General features: G+C 36.5%; 1 protein-coding gene across 1 annotated transcript in view; it reads left to right on the forward strand.

Moving 5' to 3' along the window:
- Positions 1 to 8,350: 8,350 nt before the first annotated feature.
- Wnt10 (Wnt oncogene analog 10) overlaps positions 8,351 to 18,028 on the forward strand; it is a 38,286-nt gene continuing 28,608 nt past the window's right edge. Inside the window, exon 1 of the mRNA XM_074085335.1 lies at positions 8,351 to 8,999. Within this exon, the coding sequence (XP_073941436.1) occupies positions 8,902 to 8,999 (98 nt within the window). The 5' untranslated portion in view covers positions 8,351 to 8,901. The remainder of the gene's footprint in view (positions 9,000 to 18,028) is intronic.

Below are 18,028 nucleotides of genomic sequence, written 5' to 3' on the forward strand. Positions count from 1 at the left end.
AAGCAATGCGACGTCACTATGCCTTTTTCTACGAAAAGGTTTCACAGTGTGGGTCACCATTCAGTTGGTTCGATAATACCATTTCTATTTTGTCGAATACTATTTTTATTTTAAACTTAAATTAGGCTTAAGATTTCGTTGAGAATATGTTCTGGCAAAAAAGAAAACAAATCGATAATAAGTATTTTAAAATTGAGGTCATTGATCATGGAATAAATGTGCGGACTACTACATACAAAAAAACTACTACTACAAAAAAATCCAAATAGTTTTTATTATGTGTTGGTAAGACTAAAACGCATCTGATTACCTACGTAAGATCGTAATGTTGTAACCAACTTTGCATATCCTCGTGTACTTTATAAAGGACCAATTGACACTAAGAATAACGGCCGAATGTACTTTATAAAGTACAAATTGTTCAGTAAAAAAATAATCAAGAGAATTTTGAAATAAAATCCAAAATAACAAAGCTGGTGAACCACGTCTAGGGCGTAAGTAATAAAACAATTAATTAAAAAATCAAAAACTCGACTGCCTTAAAAAATACTAAAAAGAAGGAAACAAGTCTAGTGGGCTAGAACTTTGTTAAGTAGCTTACTTAAAGTTCAACAGTCTGGACCGTTTAGGTAAGAATTTTTAAGATTTTTTTGAGAATTTGTGAGCGTTCTGTAAAAATGGTAGATTAAAACTATTAATAACCCATATATATTTAGAATATGCCAATTATTAACTTTCATTTGATACCCCACTCGATAGGTTAGAATTTTTTTTTAAACTTACAATTTGGCGCCAAGATTCCGCCATTTAGATTTTTTAAGAAGTTCATGTCCCCAGTGCCACTCGCGTCATCAAGACGAATCCAATGACGTATCATTTATCAAAATTGGTTCAGCCGTTGATTAGTTACGAGAGGACATGGGAATAGACATACACACATACATACATATATACATACGCGTCAAACACATAATCCTCCTTCTTCGCAGTCGGGTAAAAAGGTATGTTAAAAAAGGGGTGCCCAGTTTTTTAACTGTTAAAATAAACGCGACTTTTGAAAACTCCCTTCTCCAATATATTTCCTCAACTTGCATTCACCTCTTACATAAACCTGCATGAACAAATCCGTGCATGGCGTGCGTTTATCTCCGGCAACTAAACGCCCGCAATTAGTCCTGTGAAATGTCGCAGGCGCATGCTAACGAGCCCCGCGAGCGCACTGGTAAAGGCTGCTTCCACCAGAGACAAGTATAAAACTAAGAGTTCATATAAAGGTAAGCATGCATAGCCGACGTTAGAAAAAAACTTCTTAACCAATAATTAAATATAGTTTTTTAAACATAACTAATATATTTCGGGACTCGCAACTTCTATAAGGTAAGCGTCCAGTGCTCGACACGCTAATGCCCAATAGACGACACCCTGCTCTCATCTCTATTGCTAATGACATAAGATTAAAGATGCCAACTATTGGGGCAGTGACGAGCACTCGTACATTTATCTTATGTATTGTTAAAATTACCTCGACTTTTCTACCTCATTGAAGCTGCCTAGATCACGAGTTGACCGGTAAAAATATATAAAATATTATATTAATAGTTTCAACGGACTATAAACACGCTTGATAATGAATACTACTATTACTACTATAGTACTATTTTTGGTAGAAATAGGCTAGCCCTAGGCTAGGTTACGTCGTTCTGTCTTAGAGCTCCCGTGTTTAACTTCTGACTCCATCGAGCAATGCACTTCGTGTTCTGATATATAAGGCAAAGCCAACGAGACAAGATATACCTTCATCTTTATCTGATACGTCATTATTACTATCTCGCTCCTGTTCTATGTCAAGACATAATTTATCTCGTCTCGTTCGCTTTGCTTTGGTTAACAATTATGACTTTCGCGGACATTTTTTGAGAAAAAATATTGTCAAGTAGAACCACAGCGTGCAACCGCCCTAACGCATCGCGTTCGGCCCTCGTGATTTATAGTCATTTTATAGCTCCTAAAGTTTTCTAATTGTGCCCGTGTGGCGACGCCCTAACGAACTAAGGGTATTTATTACACACGATTCCCATGTGTTAAATATTACTAGGATATCCAAAAACATATTTTAGGGTTACGTCAAAGAGTAGGCATTAACTAAATGCAGAAGCGACTCTTCAAATAACTGTGAGTATCTATATAAGTATTAGTTTTTTATAATGCCATGTGTATTGATGTAAGCATGTGTCGTTTTTTTTCGTAGTAATAAAGCCTAGTTTATTACATTTAGCACAAATGTCAAAACAAATCATGATTGCTTCTTTGGAGTTTTTTGTATTTTTTATTTCAACTCCAAATTTGTTACTTTTACAGTCGGTCGGTCGGTCGGTTTGTATCTTCGATATGGTTAAAACAAATGTAAAATTTTCTCGCTTAATGTTAGTTTTAAATTGTGATAGTTACCTACTATTACTATATAATAACGCGGGCCTTAGAGGATAGAAAATAAAATACTTTTATCTCATTAAGACCTAGTTTTTTACATTTTTCGGGTTCTATGCCTCATTTGATAGAAACGGAACCCTTTGTTATCCGTCTGTTTAATAAATTATTAAACTATCATTTTATGTCACTGAATAAAACAGCTATTTTCTACAGTAAATTAAACTTTGATTTGAAAATTAAAATTGTAACTAAATTATTTAGGTAGTTAAATACTCAACAAAAGTGCATGTTCACCAGAAACGTCACTAAAACTCATATAGGCAGATATCGAATTCGAGTAACATTGTACAAAATCGTAAGAATCTATAAATCATCGTTTCACATTCACGTTGACCCTTGCAATGCAACGCAACGCAATGCACTATCACGACTCGACGCAGGCTATGATTACGATAATATTGGTGTCTGTTAGTAACAGTAACGAGTCTGTCTACTTTGTAATCTATTTTGCCGTTTACCGTGACAGCAAAGCTGATTTACATGGTACGAGAAATATCATTTCTTCTTCGTCTTCAGAGCTATGTATTTATAAGGCGATCGATCATTATCAGCAATGTACCGCAATCGGCATGATACTCGTATTGCTCTTTCGTCTAAATCAGCTACGTCAAACATGTGGCGCAAATCGATTCTGAAAACCACCAGATAGTTAAGATTTTCAGTACCTAGCTTGTCTTTTTTGTCACATCATCCCAGCCTATATAATATACGTCCCACTGCTGGGCACAGGCCTCCTCTCACAATGAGAGGGCTTGGGCCGTGCGTATTGGGAACTTCACATAAACCATTGAATTGCTTCGCAGGTTTGTGCAGGTTTTCTAAAGTAAAGCTCGTGATAAATTTCAAATGCAATTTCGCACCTGAATATCGAAAAACTCGGAGGTGCGAGCCGGGGTTTGAACCCACGATACTCTGCTTGAGAGGCGATAGGTCAAACCACTAGGCCTCTTACGGTTTGTCACATACATAGTCTATGGTATTTATGATTTTAGCCCACTAGTAGCTTAGAATTTGACGTGGCTGGTCTAAAAAAAACTTAACTTAGTGAAACATGCTCCTCATTTACCACACGTGCACGATATCTACTTCAGTGCAGCATATATATAATACCTATGTTATAATTTTTAGTAGTGTTTATGACCACTTTATGACAGTTGCGTCTATGCGACATGTGTCGATTTATGTGAAAGTTGTGGAGGACGGGTTCTGTTTGATGACATAAAGTGTATCGCAAAGACGTAGCTGTCAAGTTCGTGTGGTAATAAGTTCATAAATATTTAACCACAAAAAGAAACACTTGAATCAATCAATGATTTGAAATAACTGGCTTCTGATATTTCCTCGGGGCGAATCCGTAGACATTTTAGCTCCGAGTAGTTAGAAAGTCAAGGATTATTTTTACTGTCAACGCAAAGCTTGTCACAAACTTTTGCTTAAAGTAAAGCAACGTTGATGGTTTTTATAATATGTAAAAGCAGAAAAAATCTTTAATTTCAGCTTATTCTGAATTTAATGTTACATATAATACATAAATGAAGCTTTTACAATTTTACCATTAGTTTAATATTAGCAATTAGGTACATTAAAAAGGAAAGCGTGAAAATCCAGAAATACAAACCTCACTCACTAAACGCAATGCAGTTGGTAATTCTATAATAACGCTGGCAACAACGTGCACAAGTCTTTGGCATTCACTTAAAAACGACGTATGTTTTTTAAACTCCGTTAACGCTTACAACTTTTTGTTTCTGAGAAATAGGAAATATATTCCACAGCTAATATTGTGCAGTTTGCGGGTAATTGATAATAATATGAAATGACCCGTGACAGTAGCTGTGAGCGATGTAGCCGGCAATGGATCGTAATCGCCTATCGTCTGTGAGCTTTGATCAGCTTTTGTGTTGCCTGTTTATGAAATTCACCCGTAAATTGAGGACAATATGTTGTTGACGAAATATATTTTTTTAGCCATATAAAACAATAATTTTCATTGTAAGTAATAAATGAAGGTCGCAAATAACATAGACAGCCGCTTGATAATCATGACAGTCATTGACTGTAATAAGTACTTAAATACCTAAAGTACGATTATTTACACAAAAAATAATAATACTTAAACTTCAAATTTCTAAGAATAGTGATAAATGCATATTGTGGTTAGAAAATAAATAACATAATCTGCTAGGTATCTACCGCAAAAAATAAAAGTAATTCAAACGATAAAGTTACTTTAAGGCCTCCCTGTATTGATTCACTTAGTTGGTGCTTTACACATTATAAAAAAAAACTTATACCAAACAATCGTCAGCATACATTTTCAAATTTTTGATTACATTCGTCAAATAATGATACACGGGTAAATTTCATCGTTACCCTGGCAACACCAGCGCATAAAGCCACCGCATAAGTGTCGGATAGGTTACCGCACCCGCAGTAATCATGGTATTGCCACGTATTGCAGCATATTTACCCAAACGCCGCCCTAATGGAGGGTAATAGGTACGTCCATTCTCACAATACGTGTATGTAATTTATTATTAATTTCACTGTGCTGATGTCTTATTATTATTTTAATACTGTGTGCTAGCCTGTTCCGTGGGATTACCCGCAAAGATATACCTACTACAAAAGCATTTTTTAAGAATTTTAAATGTGTTGCACCTACGTAATGCTTGCATGAGACAAGTTGTTTGTTTGGCGGTAAAAAGTGTAAGTTGTGTACAAAATCAGAATTAAAATTATACACAAACTAACTGTCCTGATGTTTGGCAAGCTATATGTTTAATAGATGACACTTGCTGTCACTTCTATTACTCACCATCATCATCGTCATCATCATTCCAGCCTATATGGGTCCCACTGCCGGGCACAAGCCTCCTCTCAGGATGAGAGGGCTTGAGCTGGAATTCCCAGAGGACCCAGTTCAGGTTGGATCCGGGGTCGCACCTCTGAGTTTTCGAAATTCATGTATGAAATTACTTTTATTATAGGTGATAGCTATCATAAGGTCGCGGGTGTGTAAAGTAATTGTTTCAGTTTATTGATATTCAAGTATTTTACTTCCAAAAAAGGCGAATTAATATTTACGATTTAGATCGTACTCTACTCAATTTAATTGCTTTTTCACAGGACTTAATTTACAAAGGTTGTATATTTATAACCGGGAGTGTACATACCTGCGTACAATAGAGGTAAATATAAATCGTTACTTAACTATATTGCGGGCCTACGCGTCGCGGCGTCAAAGAGCGTATTTACATACCCTGACTACGCATAAACATACTTTAAACATCGGCGTCGTTTGATGATTCCATAGTTGCCTATGAAGGTGGAGAAATAGTGATTAGTTATATCCAGGGAGCGTAACTTTGGTGCCGATGACAGATCGTCGATGATTCTACATTACCGCGTAGGTGTAAGAGCGTTTTCACATTATCCGATCCGATATCGGTATCGGACGACGATACGATATCAAGGCAAGTAAAATGTATGAAATATGTACCTGTCTTTCACATTGTCCGGCCCGTTATCGGATATATCGGAGCCGACACCGATATGTTGGCGACACCATCCGACGCCCGTGGGCTGTCGGATGATAATGTTTGTATGTGTGCTATGCGTGTATCTAAATCGCCTCTGTTTGCGCAGAGCCCGATGCGTGGCTGCCATTTTGAGCCAGCCGTATCGGAACGATTTTGTCGGAAATATGAGAAAACAGCACATGGTGTCTGCTATCGGGTGTCGTCCATCGTCGTCCGACAACGATATCGGATCGAATAATGTGAAAACGCTCTAACAAACAATGTCCATACCTAGTGCCAACACGAAGACGCGTGATTTTGTCAAAATTAGACTTTAATGACATTGTAATAAAAACTACGGCACACGTCATCGTGAATGACTCTAACTATAATGCCGCGTAACCTATAAAAAGTAGCAAATTTTTGTAATCGCGCGGCTGACAGATACATGTAATCATTAAGACATTTAATTTTAAAGCTCTCCCGTAAAAAATGTCTCTAATCAGATACGCGGCATTAGTCATTGTTTTGCACATTTTTTTTAAATGTGAACTCAATTTTTAAGTTCAGAAAAAAGTCTATTTAATGAATTAGTTAAGTACAGTCACCAGCACCAATATCTGACACAACAAGCGTGCATAAATATCTGATACGACTCTATTACTAGGGCCGGAAGGACGTGTTAGCTATTTTTGCACGCTCCGCTGTGGTAGATAGTAATGCTGGTGACTGTACCAGTAACTGACAATGATCGAGCGAGATATTTTCCGAAGTTAACGTAAATAAAAAACAGCACCCTTCAGACGAAAACAAAAAATAATGTGGCCATAAACAAATAACTAGGAAACGGATCATTATTTTCTCTACACTACACAATAAAATACTAATAATGCAATATCGTTTCAAATCTGTGACAGTTTAACAAGAGCATTTCATTGTTGGCGAAACCAATAATAGCATTGTCTTTGTCACTCTATTACTAGTAGAACAAGAGCGAAAATGGCTCGAGTGTCAACAGATTGATTGTCAGCGATTGTCAATGCGCACGCGACTAGATCACCCCTAACGAAGGGGTTGGTACCCTCCAATGTCACCCCTAAGGGGTTTAGCGTGGAATAGGAAGTAATGCATCCCAGTCGATTATAGGGCAAATTAATTTTATGGTCGCACTGGTTGTTATTACAAGTTGAAAGTTTAAATTAATAAGTAAGTACCCGGTTTGTTTTATAGCTTGAATTAATTATGTATATCCTTTTGAATGAGATATTTTTTAACGTTTCTAGGAAATATGGATATCAAATTATTGAAAAATTAAAAGGTAAACTTTTTGCTTAAAATGCTTTGATTTTAATCGGTACCTAATTTATAATCATTGTCTCCATGTTCACTTTAGACTATATTGAATAAATACAGAGTGGGGCCCAGAACCGGGGATATTAAAAACAGAGGCTGTATAGATCACCGGTAATTGGCTCATCATGGTCCCACTTAATTAAAATAAAAACTTAACTCTTTTTTTTTTTTCTAACAAACTTAATTGTAAATTCAATGTACGCCATCCTAGAACCCAACTGACGTCGCCTGTCACGCTACAAATATCAAACAATTTGCTTTACATTCCTTCTTCGAAAAAACTTTAAAGTGTAATAAAAAACAAAAAAAAGAATTTATTACGTTTTAATTATTTGCCCGTGTTACAGGCCACACCCGGTATAATGTATGTACAGTCGAACCATTTGATTCCTGACCCACCTTAGAACGTTCTCACAGTAAGTGTCATAATAAATTCCCTTGTCAAGCAATGCGAATTTCACTAAGACTTTTTCTACGAAAAGGTTCCACAGTGGGTCATGATTCAGTTGGTTCGAGTGTACCTAGAAGAAGTTAAGAAGAGCTGGTCACACGATCGAATTGAACGAAAGTAACATCACTTGTCACTCTATGAGTGTTCACATAAAGGAGCCTCCTAATACTTTGTATGTACATAAGTCAATTATTACTTATTGAATCAACCTGTATTTATTCATGTCATGATGCACACATGATATTTTCATTCACTCACCTGAATCTATACCCATATACCTACCATTTAGCTACCTTTAGTGTTTTTTTTTCAGAGAGCAAAATAATAGACAACTAAAAAATACATATAAAATAGTAAGAGAAAATTAAAAATTTGACGATGGGGCAGTTAGTTTTAGGGTTTTTTTTTATACAAAAACCCTATCTTTAACAAATCCGTTCGCAGGGCAGCGTTTCCCATGGCCCGGATAAAAGCGTGGGGCGTTTTATATAGAAAGGGATTGCGTCCACCGTGCCACTGTCAAACGAGACCTCATTGTGAGCACACGCCGCCCATCTCATCAGCGTAACTGTTGTGTCTAAATAATAAAGTAATATCGCGTAAACAAGGATAATGAGCGAGTAGGTGGGGTCGGTAAGGCGGCTCTCTTTTTTTTTCGTGCCGTCTGGGCGGCGCGAAGAGCACGCCTCGCGACCCACGCGCTACGACGCACTGACATGCGCGGCCAAACACGCTCGACACAAGCCCCGACGGGAACCGACCATAAACAAACTATTTTATTTCGCTGTAAACAACAAAAGTGGCCAGGAACACAAAAAGCAGTTCGAATTTTGAAATGTCGTCGACAGTGACGGGTTCGCGCGCTGTTCCCGCTTAAATTCTTTTTATTTTTTTTAAGTGGTTATCGCTTATAATTGGCGTTTTATTTCGTGACAGCCAGGACGTAATTACGGTGAAACCTGTTTGCAATGGTTGCGTGTATTTGTGTGAAACGTTTTGAATTGGTGCGTGAACTTTAAATGTTGCGGTGAAAACTATTAGTGAAACGGAAACGATGAGCTCCCGAGGCGAGCTGGTGTTGCCAACATGATACAACTGCATGGTTCCGGTGAAAAGCACAGAATGCACAAGACACCACCACTGGTTATAATTTTAATGCTCTTAATTTTGTCCAGTAAAGCAAGGTAAGAGATTACTTAATTTTAAGTACCTACCTATTAACCAAAACGAGCAAAAACATTTTACTTATTATTTATAAAGTTGGTCATACTGGTGTGGTTACTTTATAAAAATTGAATGTCCAAGTTTAGACTCGCAAGATTGCTTTCGATTTACTACTTTAAACTCATTCTCCTTACGGCCTTGCAATGTAATGAAATTTCCGCGATTTTTCTTGTAAGTCTAAACTGGACTTTACAACGGAGTTGCGTGAATAAATTTTATGACATTTCTTATGTACGGAAACTTATTAAGTAACTCATTTAGCTGTCACATCAAAAAGTATGAAGAGGATCTATACTGTTACTAAATTATGAGCAACTTTTAAGTATGAACCTAATAGGTTGTATGTACAGTCGAACAAATTGAATCATGGCCCAGGGTGGAACCTTTGTGCTTCTAATATCATGTTGACATCTCATACTTTTGTCAAGGAAATCATGGTAAAATTGATTAAGAAAAGGTGCCACCCTGGGCCATGATTAAATTTGTTCGACTGTACCTCCCTGTTCCACCAATGAAATTACTTTTCTCAGATGTACATAAAACACCGTTTAGATACCCTTTACTTACTTAGTTTTCGGTGACAAAACACGATAAAAGCTCCAAAAACTGAAAGCTTAAAAAAGCTACAAATGAGTTCTGACTTAGAAAGCTCGGAGGTCCTCACGCACTAATCATGCAAAACGACTAATGAATACTGATACCGATGATAATGTGCTTGGGTTCCAACACCAGTCGCCATACAAACGTAACGAAAGCGACAACTCTTCCCAATTTGAAAAATGTCGTCAAGGCTCTCAATTTTACTTTTAGCTTTACTCTGTCTTCGGTCCTTTTGTGTTTATTTATTGCACTAGCCGTTACCCGCGACTCCGCCCGCGTAGAATTCGTTTATGACTATCCCGCGGAACTAAGAACTATGAAATTTAACGGGATAAAAACTATCCTATGCCCTTCCTCGGGACTTAAACAATATTTGTACCGAGTTTCATCTAAATCGGTTCAGCGGTTTAGACGTGATGAGATAACAAACAAATAAACAGGCTTACAAACTTTTGCATTCATAATATTAGTGGAATATCTGAATTTCATATCCTTTTCTCACATTCCACCTTTTTGATAATTAGAATTGGTATTTTATGTTAGTAGTATATGTATTGAATGTATGAGCATTGTATGTATTTATTATATTACATTTTCATTTTCATTAATCTTAATTATTATTGTTCTTTTTCTGTGTTTTAATTTTCACCACCTACTTTGACGTATTTGTATTAGTTCCTGTATACAAATGGCTGTCTGGAAGAGATCTGTTTTAAGCGATAAAACCGCCTATTATATACCCTGCATTTTGTGTCTGTATAAAACTATTGTACTGATTTGTGATGTATAACAAAGAATATTTGTATAATATTGTAACGAACTTCATAGAAAATAGTATAGGAAATGTAGATATAAAACAATATGTGCATTTATTAATATAAATAACAACTTTTCCCCGCGACTTCGTCTACAAAAAATTTGTTTATGGCTGTCCCGGAACCGTGCAATTTGCCAGGAAAAACTATCGCATGTTTCCCCGGGATTTAGTTGTCTCCTTTTCAAATGTCATCTTAATTGGTTTAGACGTTATTGCGTGATTTAGTAACAAATATCTGCACAAAGTTTTTTATTTGTAAAGTGAAAATAGAAAGTAAGATTATTCTAGATAACTTTAGGACTACGAATAATAAATTATTCGTAGCTTAAGCACCAGATTTTTTTTTCAATATGTGGTAAAAATTTGAACAGGTGGGTATTTTTGACAAGCCTCAACAGTCATATTATTCATATAACTATTTCATATGTTTAAGCCAATGGGTTTAAAGCCACATCTCGAACGAAATAAATCCTTGCAGAACTAAACTATGGAACCAGCTTCCTGTGCCCACATTCCCGAAGCGGTACAACTTAAGAATCTTTAAACACGAGTCTATCAGTCTCTCAAAGGGCTGGCAATTCACTTCGTGTGACGTGCTTAAGGCCAGCGGAGATCGCTTCCCATCAAGCGAGTCGTTTAGCCTCTCTTACATAATAAATTCTTAAACATTTGTATGAGACAGCGGCCTCAGATGCAAATACAGGAGGTGACAATCTATGACCACCCGATCGCGGAGATTTAGTAGGCTTGCTAACGACACAGTACAGTATGCCACCGCTGCATAATCAAGCTTGCAGAGTGATTGATGTGCCACGGCTTTGCATTATATGTTGCACTGGAAGAGGTATTGGATATTTATCAGCCGAGTCTATAATACTACCAATTTTATACAATACAATAACTCTTTATTGTACACCAACACATAGTAAGCCGTACAGAAAACACAGCCATCAAGGTAAGCAATAGGCGGCCTTATCGCTTCAGAGCGATTTCTTCCATGATACATGTACAATAGAGAGAAGTAAGGGTTAGATTTTAGCAGGTATACTGGTATATAGACCAGAGAGTGACTTAGTCTACTTTTTATCCCGGAAAAATGCACAGTTCCCGAGGGAACAGCGCGCGATAACCGAATTCCACGCGGGCGAAGCCGCGGGTAAAAGCTAGTCTTATAATAATTTAACATGCAGAACTTGTACTTGTACTTGTATATTAAACCTACAAAGTTTTTAGTTATATTTATTTTACTAATGTTTTCTAAGCTTTGGGTTGGGCATTAGATGATTCAGTAGTAAATTCCTTTTTATGTTAGGCTGAGGATTAAATGACAAATCTATTAACCAGTTTACCTGAAACTTGTTTATGAGTCCCAGTTAATAATGGCCACTTGTGAGGTAAAATAGCTTCCTCCACGGTGCTGCTGCTTCATTAGAAACTAATTTTACTACAAGCTCCTATTTTCTCTAGTAATTACTTTTATTTACATAGAGTAGATGATAGCGTACGTAAAAACTGTAACTATAATTATGTAGCAAATTGAAAGTAAAGGCAAAAGTAAATAGGGGCTCGCAGAGACAAAAATATAAATACGTTACCTACACACATGCAATTGCAATTATGACAGTCACTTGACTTGTCCAAAGTAATAGTAGATAGCATAAAATGCGCTATTTTACCTGAGATGTTTATATCCACCCGAGCCGCAAGCGTGGGTTGGTAGTTAAGTTGAGGGTAAAACTTAATGAGTTTTATGATCAAGTAAAGTGTATACTTGTTCATAAAACTCATTTTCACATCGATTGCGAGAAAATTAAACAGCAACAGTGGAAATAAATGTTCCTTTACTAGGTACCATTTATTTTTCATGTATTGCTATATTTACATCAATGTATTAGCACTATCTAGTTTTTTTTTCATTTATTAATATAAAACAGAACTGTTAAAAGAAAAATAAAACTTTATTTTACAAGCTTACCCGACTGCCCGAAGAAGGGTTCTTTATCTGTGGCTGTTGTCGTTTAATTGCCTTGGCCTTAGACGAAGATTATACTTTTTGCATTAAGCATAAAAAGTCATTTTATATCGCCTAGATCCAGCATAAATAGGTACGAAGTTTAATTGCTAGCAGGAGAAACGAAAAATTGTTTTTTAATCTTTCATTTAATCTGCAACGTTTGTATGTAAGTTTGTAGTGGTTTTAAAATTCGCAAATCATTTTTCGACCACTTCCTGATATCCAATTGAAGTTTGCCTACTACGTAAGTTCGGTGAAAATCTGACAGTGAGATAATCATTTCCGCGGGATGGACTTTTTTAATGGTTACCTAATAGTATTGACTTGAAACTTGGTACGGATGTGTGGTCTGCATGATAATGCAATTACAATAATCAGACGTTACTTTGCGGAGGTGCTTCAATGAACTTATGACAATTACTTTGCTTACCTACAACCTTACGATATATTTTTCTAACTTAATTCTACTTCCTTACGCCTAATACCTAACGCAGAAACGAAGCGTACTTATACTTGCGTACATTTTGCCTCTTCCATTAAACCTTATTCTGCTATCCAGGTAATTAGTATTCATAATAGTGAATTACCGTCAAATAGCCTAAGTAAGCGGAGGCAATAAATACGGTTAAATTGTACGAGATAGGCTGTTAGTTCAACGCGTATTTAGCTGGTCAAGTTATTAACTATATATTTCGTTTGATTTTAATTTTGTAGAGAAATCAAAAGCGTAAGAAGAGTTTCCTTATAAATAAAAAGATATTTTCTGTAACTGTAACTACTTTGGGGTGTAGGTAGTCATTGGATCATTTTTGGAGTTATTTTTCTTGTCCTTTAAATACAGGAAATTTGGCAAGGTATCAACAGGTACCAACCACGCAGTTCTAGTGTAAAAATGTCTGTAGTCTCAGAGACTTTAGTATCTATGGGAATGTCGCAAAGCTGAATCTGTTTAGTGTTCAAAACAATCATTACTCCCAATATTTAATTATTATTTTAAATAAATGTATTAGATTGAAGTTGACAGAGCTAAATTTAAGAAAACGTGTAAATTATGCGTAAATTCTGATAGTGAAGTCAAATGCAAATGTATATTCTGCAAAATGTTTTTGACTGAGCTCGGATAAGGTGATGTATTCATAATTAATAAAAACTTTTGATTAATTAAAAAAATGCATCAACGAAACGACCTTTTATACTTTTGCTCTTTACAATATTATATGCTCACAAAAACGGAACCACGCTGTAATTATAGAAATACGAAAAACTTATAATATACAAGAATATACACAAACACATACAACACTCAAACATCACGCCTGTATTTCCAAATAGGGTAGGCACAGGTAGAGCACATGAAAAGTTACCGCTTCGGAGCTACTTTTAGCAAACTACGAGTATAATATTATTAAACCTTTAAAATCCAAGTATTACAATTAATGAACCACAATGTTACCTTTCGATTAGCTACTATGTTACCAAGTTTGTAGTTAATTGTATGGGCCTGGTCACATCGCCACTCGTAACGTGAAACGGCGCGGTGCTACAACGTGAAACGTTGCCGGTAGGTACGGTGCGCGGCACGTTGCCGTTACGTCACGCTACTTGATGTGGATTATTGGATACGTCAAGTGTTCGGCACCGGTATATGTTTGTATATGCACGACGCAGCAACTGCCGCACTCTCTGTGCCTTAGAATGAACACTCGCCGGCGAGGCCGGGCGGCCAGGACCCAGTCGAGAAGAGATTAGCTGGAAGAGGTTATGCCGGCTGTCGCCGAGCACGCCCTCCACCGTCAGGGCGAATCTGTCACGTTGGAAATACCAACAGCAAAAATCATAGATAGTCAAAAAAAGTGCCGCACTCCGATGCCGTGTTGTTTCACGTTACGGCGCCGCGTCGCGTCGTTTCAAGTTACGACTAAACTAGATGGATATAGGTAGGTAATTCATAGTAAACGAATAAATGTTTTATAGAAAGATTAATACTAATGGACCGCAACGGACACAAGTAAAGATAAGCCAATATGTAATCGATTTATGAACATTTTAACAGTTATCGAGAAAACCGATTGCCTTAAAGGCTAACATTTTTACATACTCCACACAAATCACGTTTATCTTGAACCTTTAGCATAGATTATAAAATACAAATAGGTATCAACTACACAGCACATTGTTAGTACACGGAATTTCAATCAGAGTGAAGCAGCAAATAACTTGAAGGCTTTAGCGCTTCAAAGCGAGCTTTAATCTTGATACCTTTAGTCGTAGATGTAAGGTTGAATTTTTATTATAAAGTTTAAGCTCTACGACTTTGTCTGAATTGAAGTTTGTGAAGGGAAAAGTATTTGCAGAATTGTCGGCATGCAAAGAGAGGCAACGCAAGTAGCTGTAATTTGTATTGAAATAACCTTTCTGGCCGGATCGTAGCGTTTCATCAGACGGCCGGCATGAGATTTATTATTTTTTTACCGGCCAAGACGAAATTATTGTTTTTATATCCAGTGAAGGTATTTTCGAGGCAATTATATAGAGCTTTGTGCTGTTTTAATTGGATCATGGTACTCTTAGATCCTTTTTATTCTGATTATACGTGGCCTGGCCCCTGTATGCAGTGGACAGAGAGCAGTGGAAGTGTGGACAGAATTAATAGGCTAATAATAATATCCGTGGGTTGTACCTACTGTAGGAGTAAAGTAATTATTTGTTATTGTATTTCATCAGAGATACCTTCTGCTGACTCCGTCTAACTTGCTTGATAAACCGAATCAGTGTTTTTAATAACTTAGCAAAATATATATCTCAAATAATGTTAGTTGTGTACTTACTGAATGGAAAAATACATTTTGACCGCTTAAATTCATTATTTTACGGTTACAGTAGATCATAGCCTTGTTTCCTATAAATTAAAACTAAATAAACACGTCGCGTTCCTTGTTTTTTTTTTGTCATTTAATGAAAAATTCACTTCTTTTATCTCGCCATCTCCGCGCAATAAAAGGTATTTGCCAAGACTTGCCTTGCATCTTACATGTTTATTCAGCGTATATCTACGAGTATGATACAACTTAACTAGCTCAGAATCGTATTAGTAAAATCTATAGAAACAAGGCCCATATTTCGTCTATGATAGAAATAATTTCAGACGATGTGCCGTTACGCGCCCTGCCCGAAGGCTGCATTCCTCGGGCGTGAGAAGCGCGCGATAACCCGCAGTTATGTAAAGAGCCGACGGAAAACCGTGTTTAACTTGGAACGAGTGTTTTTTCAACCGATAAGATTGTAAGGACAAATACATTAATTGTTCTGTTCCATCGATTGTTTGGAGTCATTGTTTAGGCAAACTCTTAGTATTTTGTATTATGACTTGAATATACGCCATATTACTTTTTTGTCAACATATTTCAAACATATTCTCTCGGTGTCTTTTAAGGGTGCTGGGATGGAGAAAATAAACAAGGTGTTAACTAAATAACTGTAAAACTCAGACACCCCATAAATTTTTGTTCATTTTAAGTTAGTTGATTGCATTTATTATTGAATACTTTCAGTATTTCAAAAAATATTCGTGTGTTTTGCTTAGTCATTAATTCTACTTGATTTTTAGCTGTGCACTTTAATTTGTAAGTATTCTTTTTGCGCTTCTCCGTTTTTGGAAGAAAGTCAAATTGACAGCAAAACGGCCAGTATTAAATTGTCTAAGTAGTATGCCACCTCGCTAAAACATTTAATCGGCGTACGCACCCGTAACATTTAGACTGGGCACAAAAAAAGATTTAAAAACACAAACATAACCCTAATTGAAAACATAAAGTGATCGATTCTACTCTCGATTCTGAGAAAACTACTTTCTGGTTTTCAGTTATTTAATTAACGCCTTGTATAGAACAAGACTGAACATACAGAATGAAACCTATAAATGCACCTTCTTAAGTATAATGTAATGCAACATGCGATGTGCCCACCCAAAAATAATCCTGCCTGCGCCCTTCTGAAGTATAAGTACCTTATTTCGAGTTCAGACTCAGACATAATTTACTAAAGAACTGTCACATGACTTCAGTAATATATTTAGGTATAGGTAGAATCATTCACGACGACGCGTGCCGTGGTTCTTATTACAATGTCATTAATGTCTAATTTCGTCAAAATCACGCGTCTTCGTGGATGGTACTAGGTATACTTTAAGAAATTAGGTTAGTTAGGCTTTTTAGGTAGGTCGGCACTGTAAAATACATGTTATTTCATATTGTAGTGTGAGAAGTTTTCGCTTTTGCTTAAGGCAAAGGAAAAATAAACTTTTTGTAATAATTATTTTAACTTCCAATTTTTGACAGTTTTTAATTAAAAATGTCTTTTAATTAGTCAGATTTGTTTTTTGTTGGGGAACTGCGTCCACACAGAGTTATAAATTCCGTCCACGCTCCCGTCTCATCTCAACTATTCAACAAAATTATTCGATGAGCATTCATAACCGAGAATTCCCCGCTCGGAATATTCACCAAAACAACATTTAATTAAAATACTTTCCGAGCTTATTAGCCATCGTGAAATACTTCTATAAATATTTGAACAAACATTCGTCCAACCTCGGTAGCTGTTGAACAAATTGTTTCTTGTATTCACAAACTATTCCAAACTCGTTTGATTATAATCTGTTTTGAATAAATTAATTACAACCAAGTTTATTATAAGAGAAACTACCAATTAGTGGTGATACTAATATTATTAGAAAACTTAAATTAATTATGCAATTTGGGTATAGGTTCATAGTTAAATGGTTATTTGAAGTTGTACGGTGTCACTTAATTTTAGGTGTTTTACAAGCTTCACGAATGGATCGTTAAGGTATCACTAGATGAAAAAATGTGAAATGGTATTCAACTACCATGCAAGAACCAAAAAATATGCGAGAAAGGGGAAGTGGACTGTATAAGAATTTCGAAAGAGCAACGAGAGGAAAGTCGGGATGGTGAGGGAACGTACCGGAAGCAAAATATGGCGTCACGCGACAAATTAATAAATAAAATAAAAAAAAAGCACTCGAAAGAATAGCTGCTGTAGGAAGCTCTCACCTGAGAACTCCTCGCCTGCTGCAGGGCAGGATCTTAGGGCGTCGGTAACGGGCACCGTTGGCTCGAAGTCTTCAGCTCCTCCGGAATCACTGTCGTACTTAGCCTTCAGATTAGCGCAGGGGTGCAGGGAGGCTTCAGCAGCAGCACTGAGCTTACGTTAAATTTAAAAACTACGGTTTGAAGGAAAGCTTGCAAAGTTTGGGCAGCGTAACGGCTGCTTACAATTCAAATTCTTAAAATAATATTAAAAAATATAGAATTCTTGCATTTATATATTCAGCAGTTTGGTGTCACAGTTGGTAAAAAAGACCAAACAATTTAGGCAACAACCTAACATTTCTTTTGACCGACAAAAAGTATTTAGCTGTGCCGCTATTTCATCTGCTAAAATATATAGCTTAGCTATCGTAAGGTCGCGGGTGAGCAAGGAAATTCTTTAAGTTCATTGATATGGACCTCCGCAAAGTAACGCCTGATTCAATA

This window comes from Choristoneura fumiferana, chromosome 3, assembly GCF_025370935.1.
Source record: "Choristoneura fumiferana chromosome 3, NRCan_CFum_1, whole genome shotgun sequence".
In the NCBI taxonomy this organism is placed as follows: Eukaryota; Metazoa; Arthropoda; class Insecta; order Lepidoptera; family Tortricidae; genus Choristoneura; species Choristoneura fumiferana.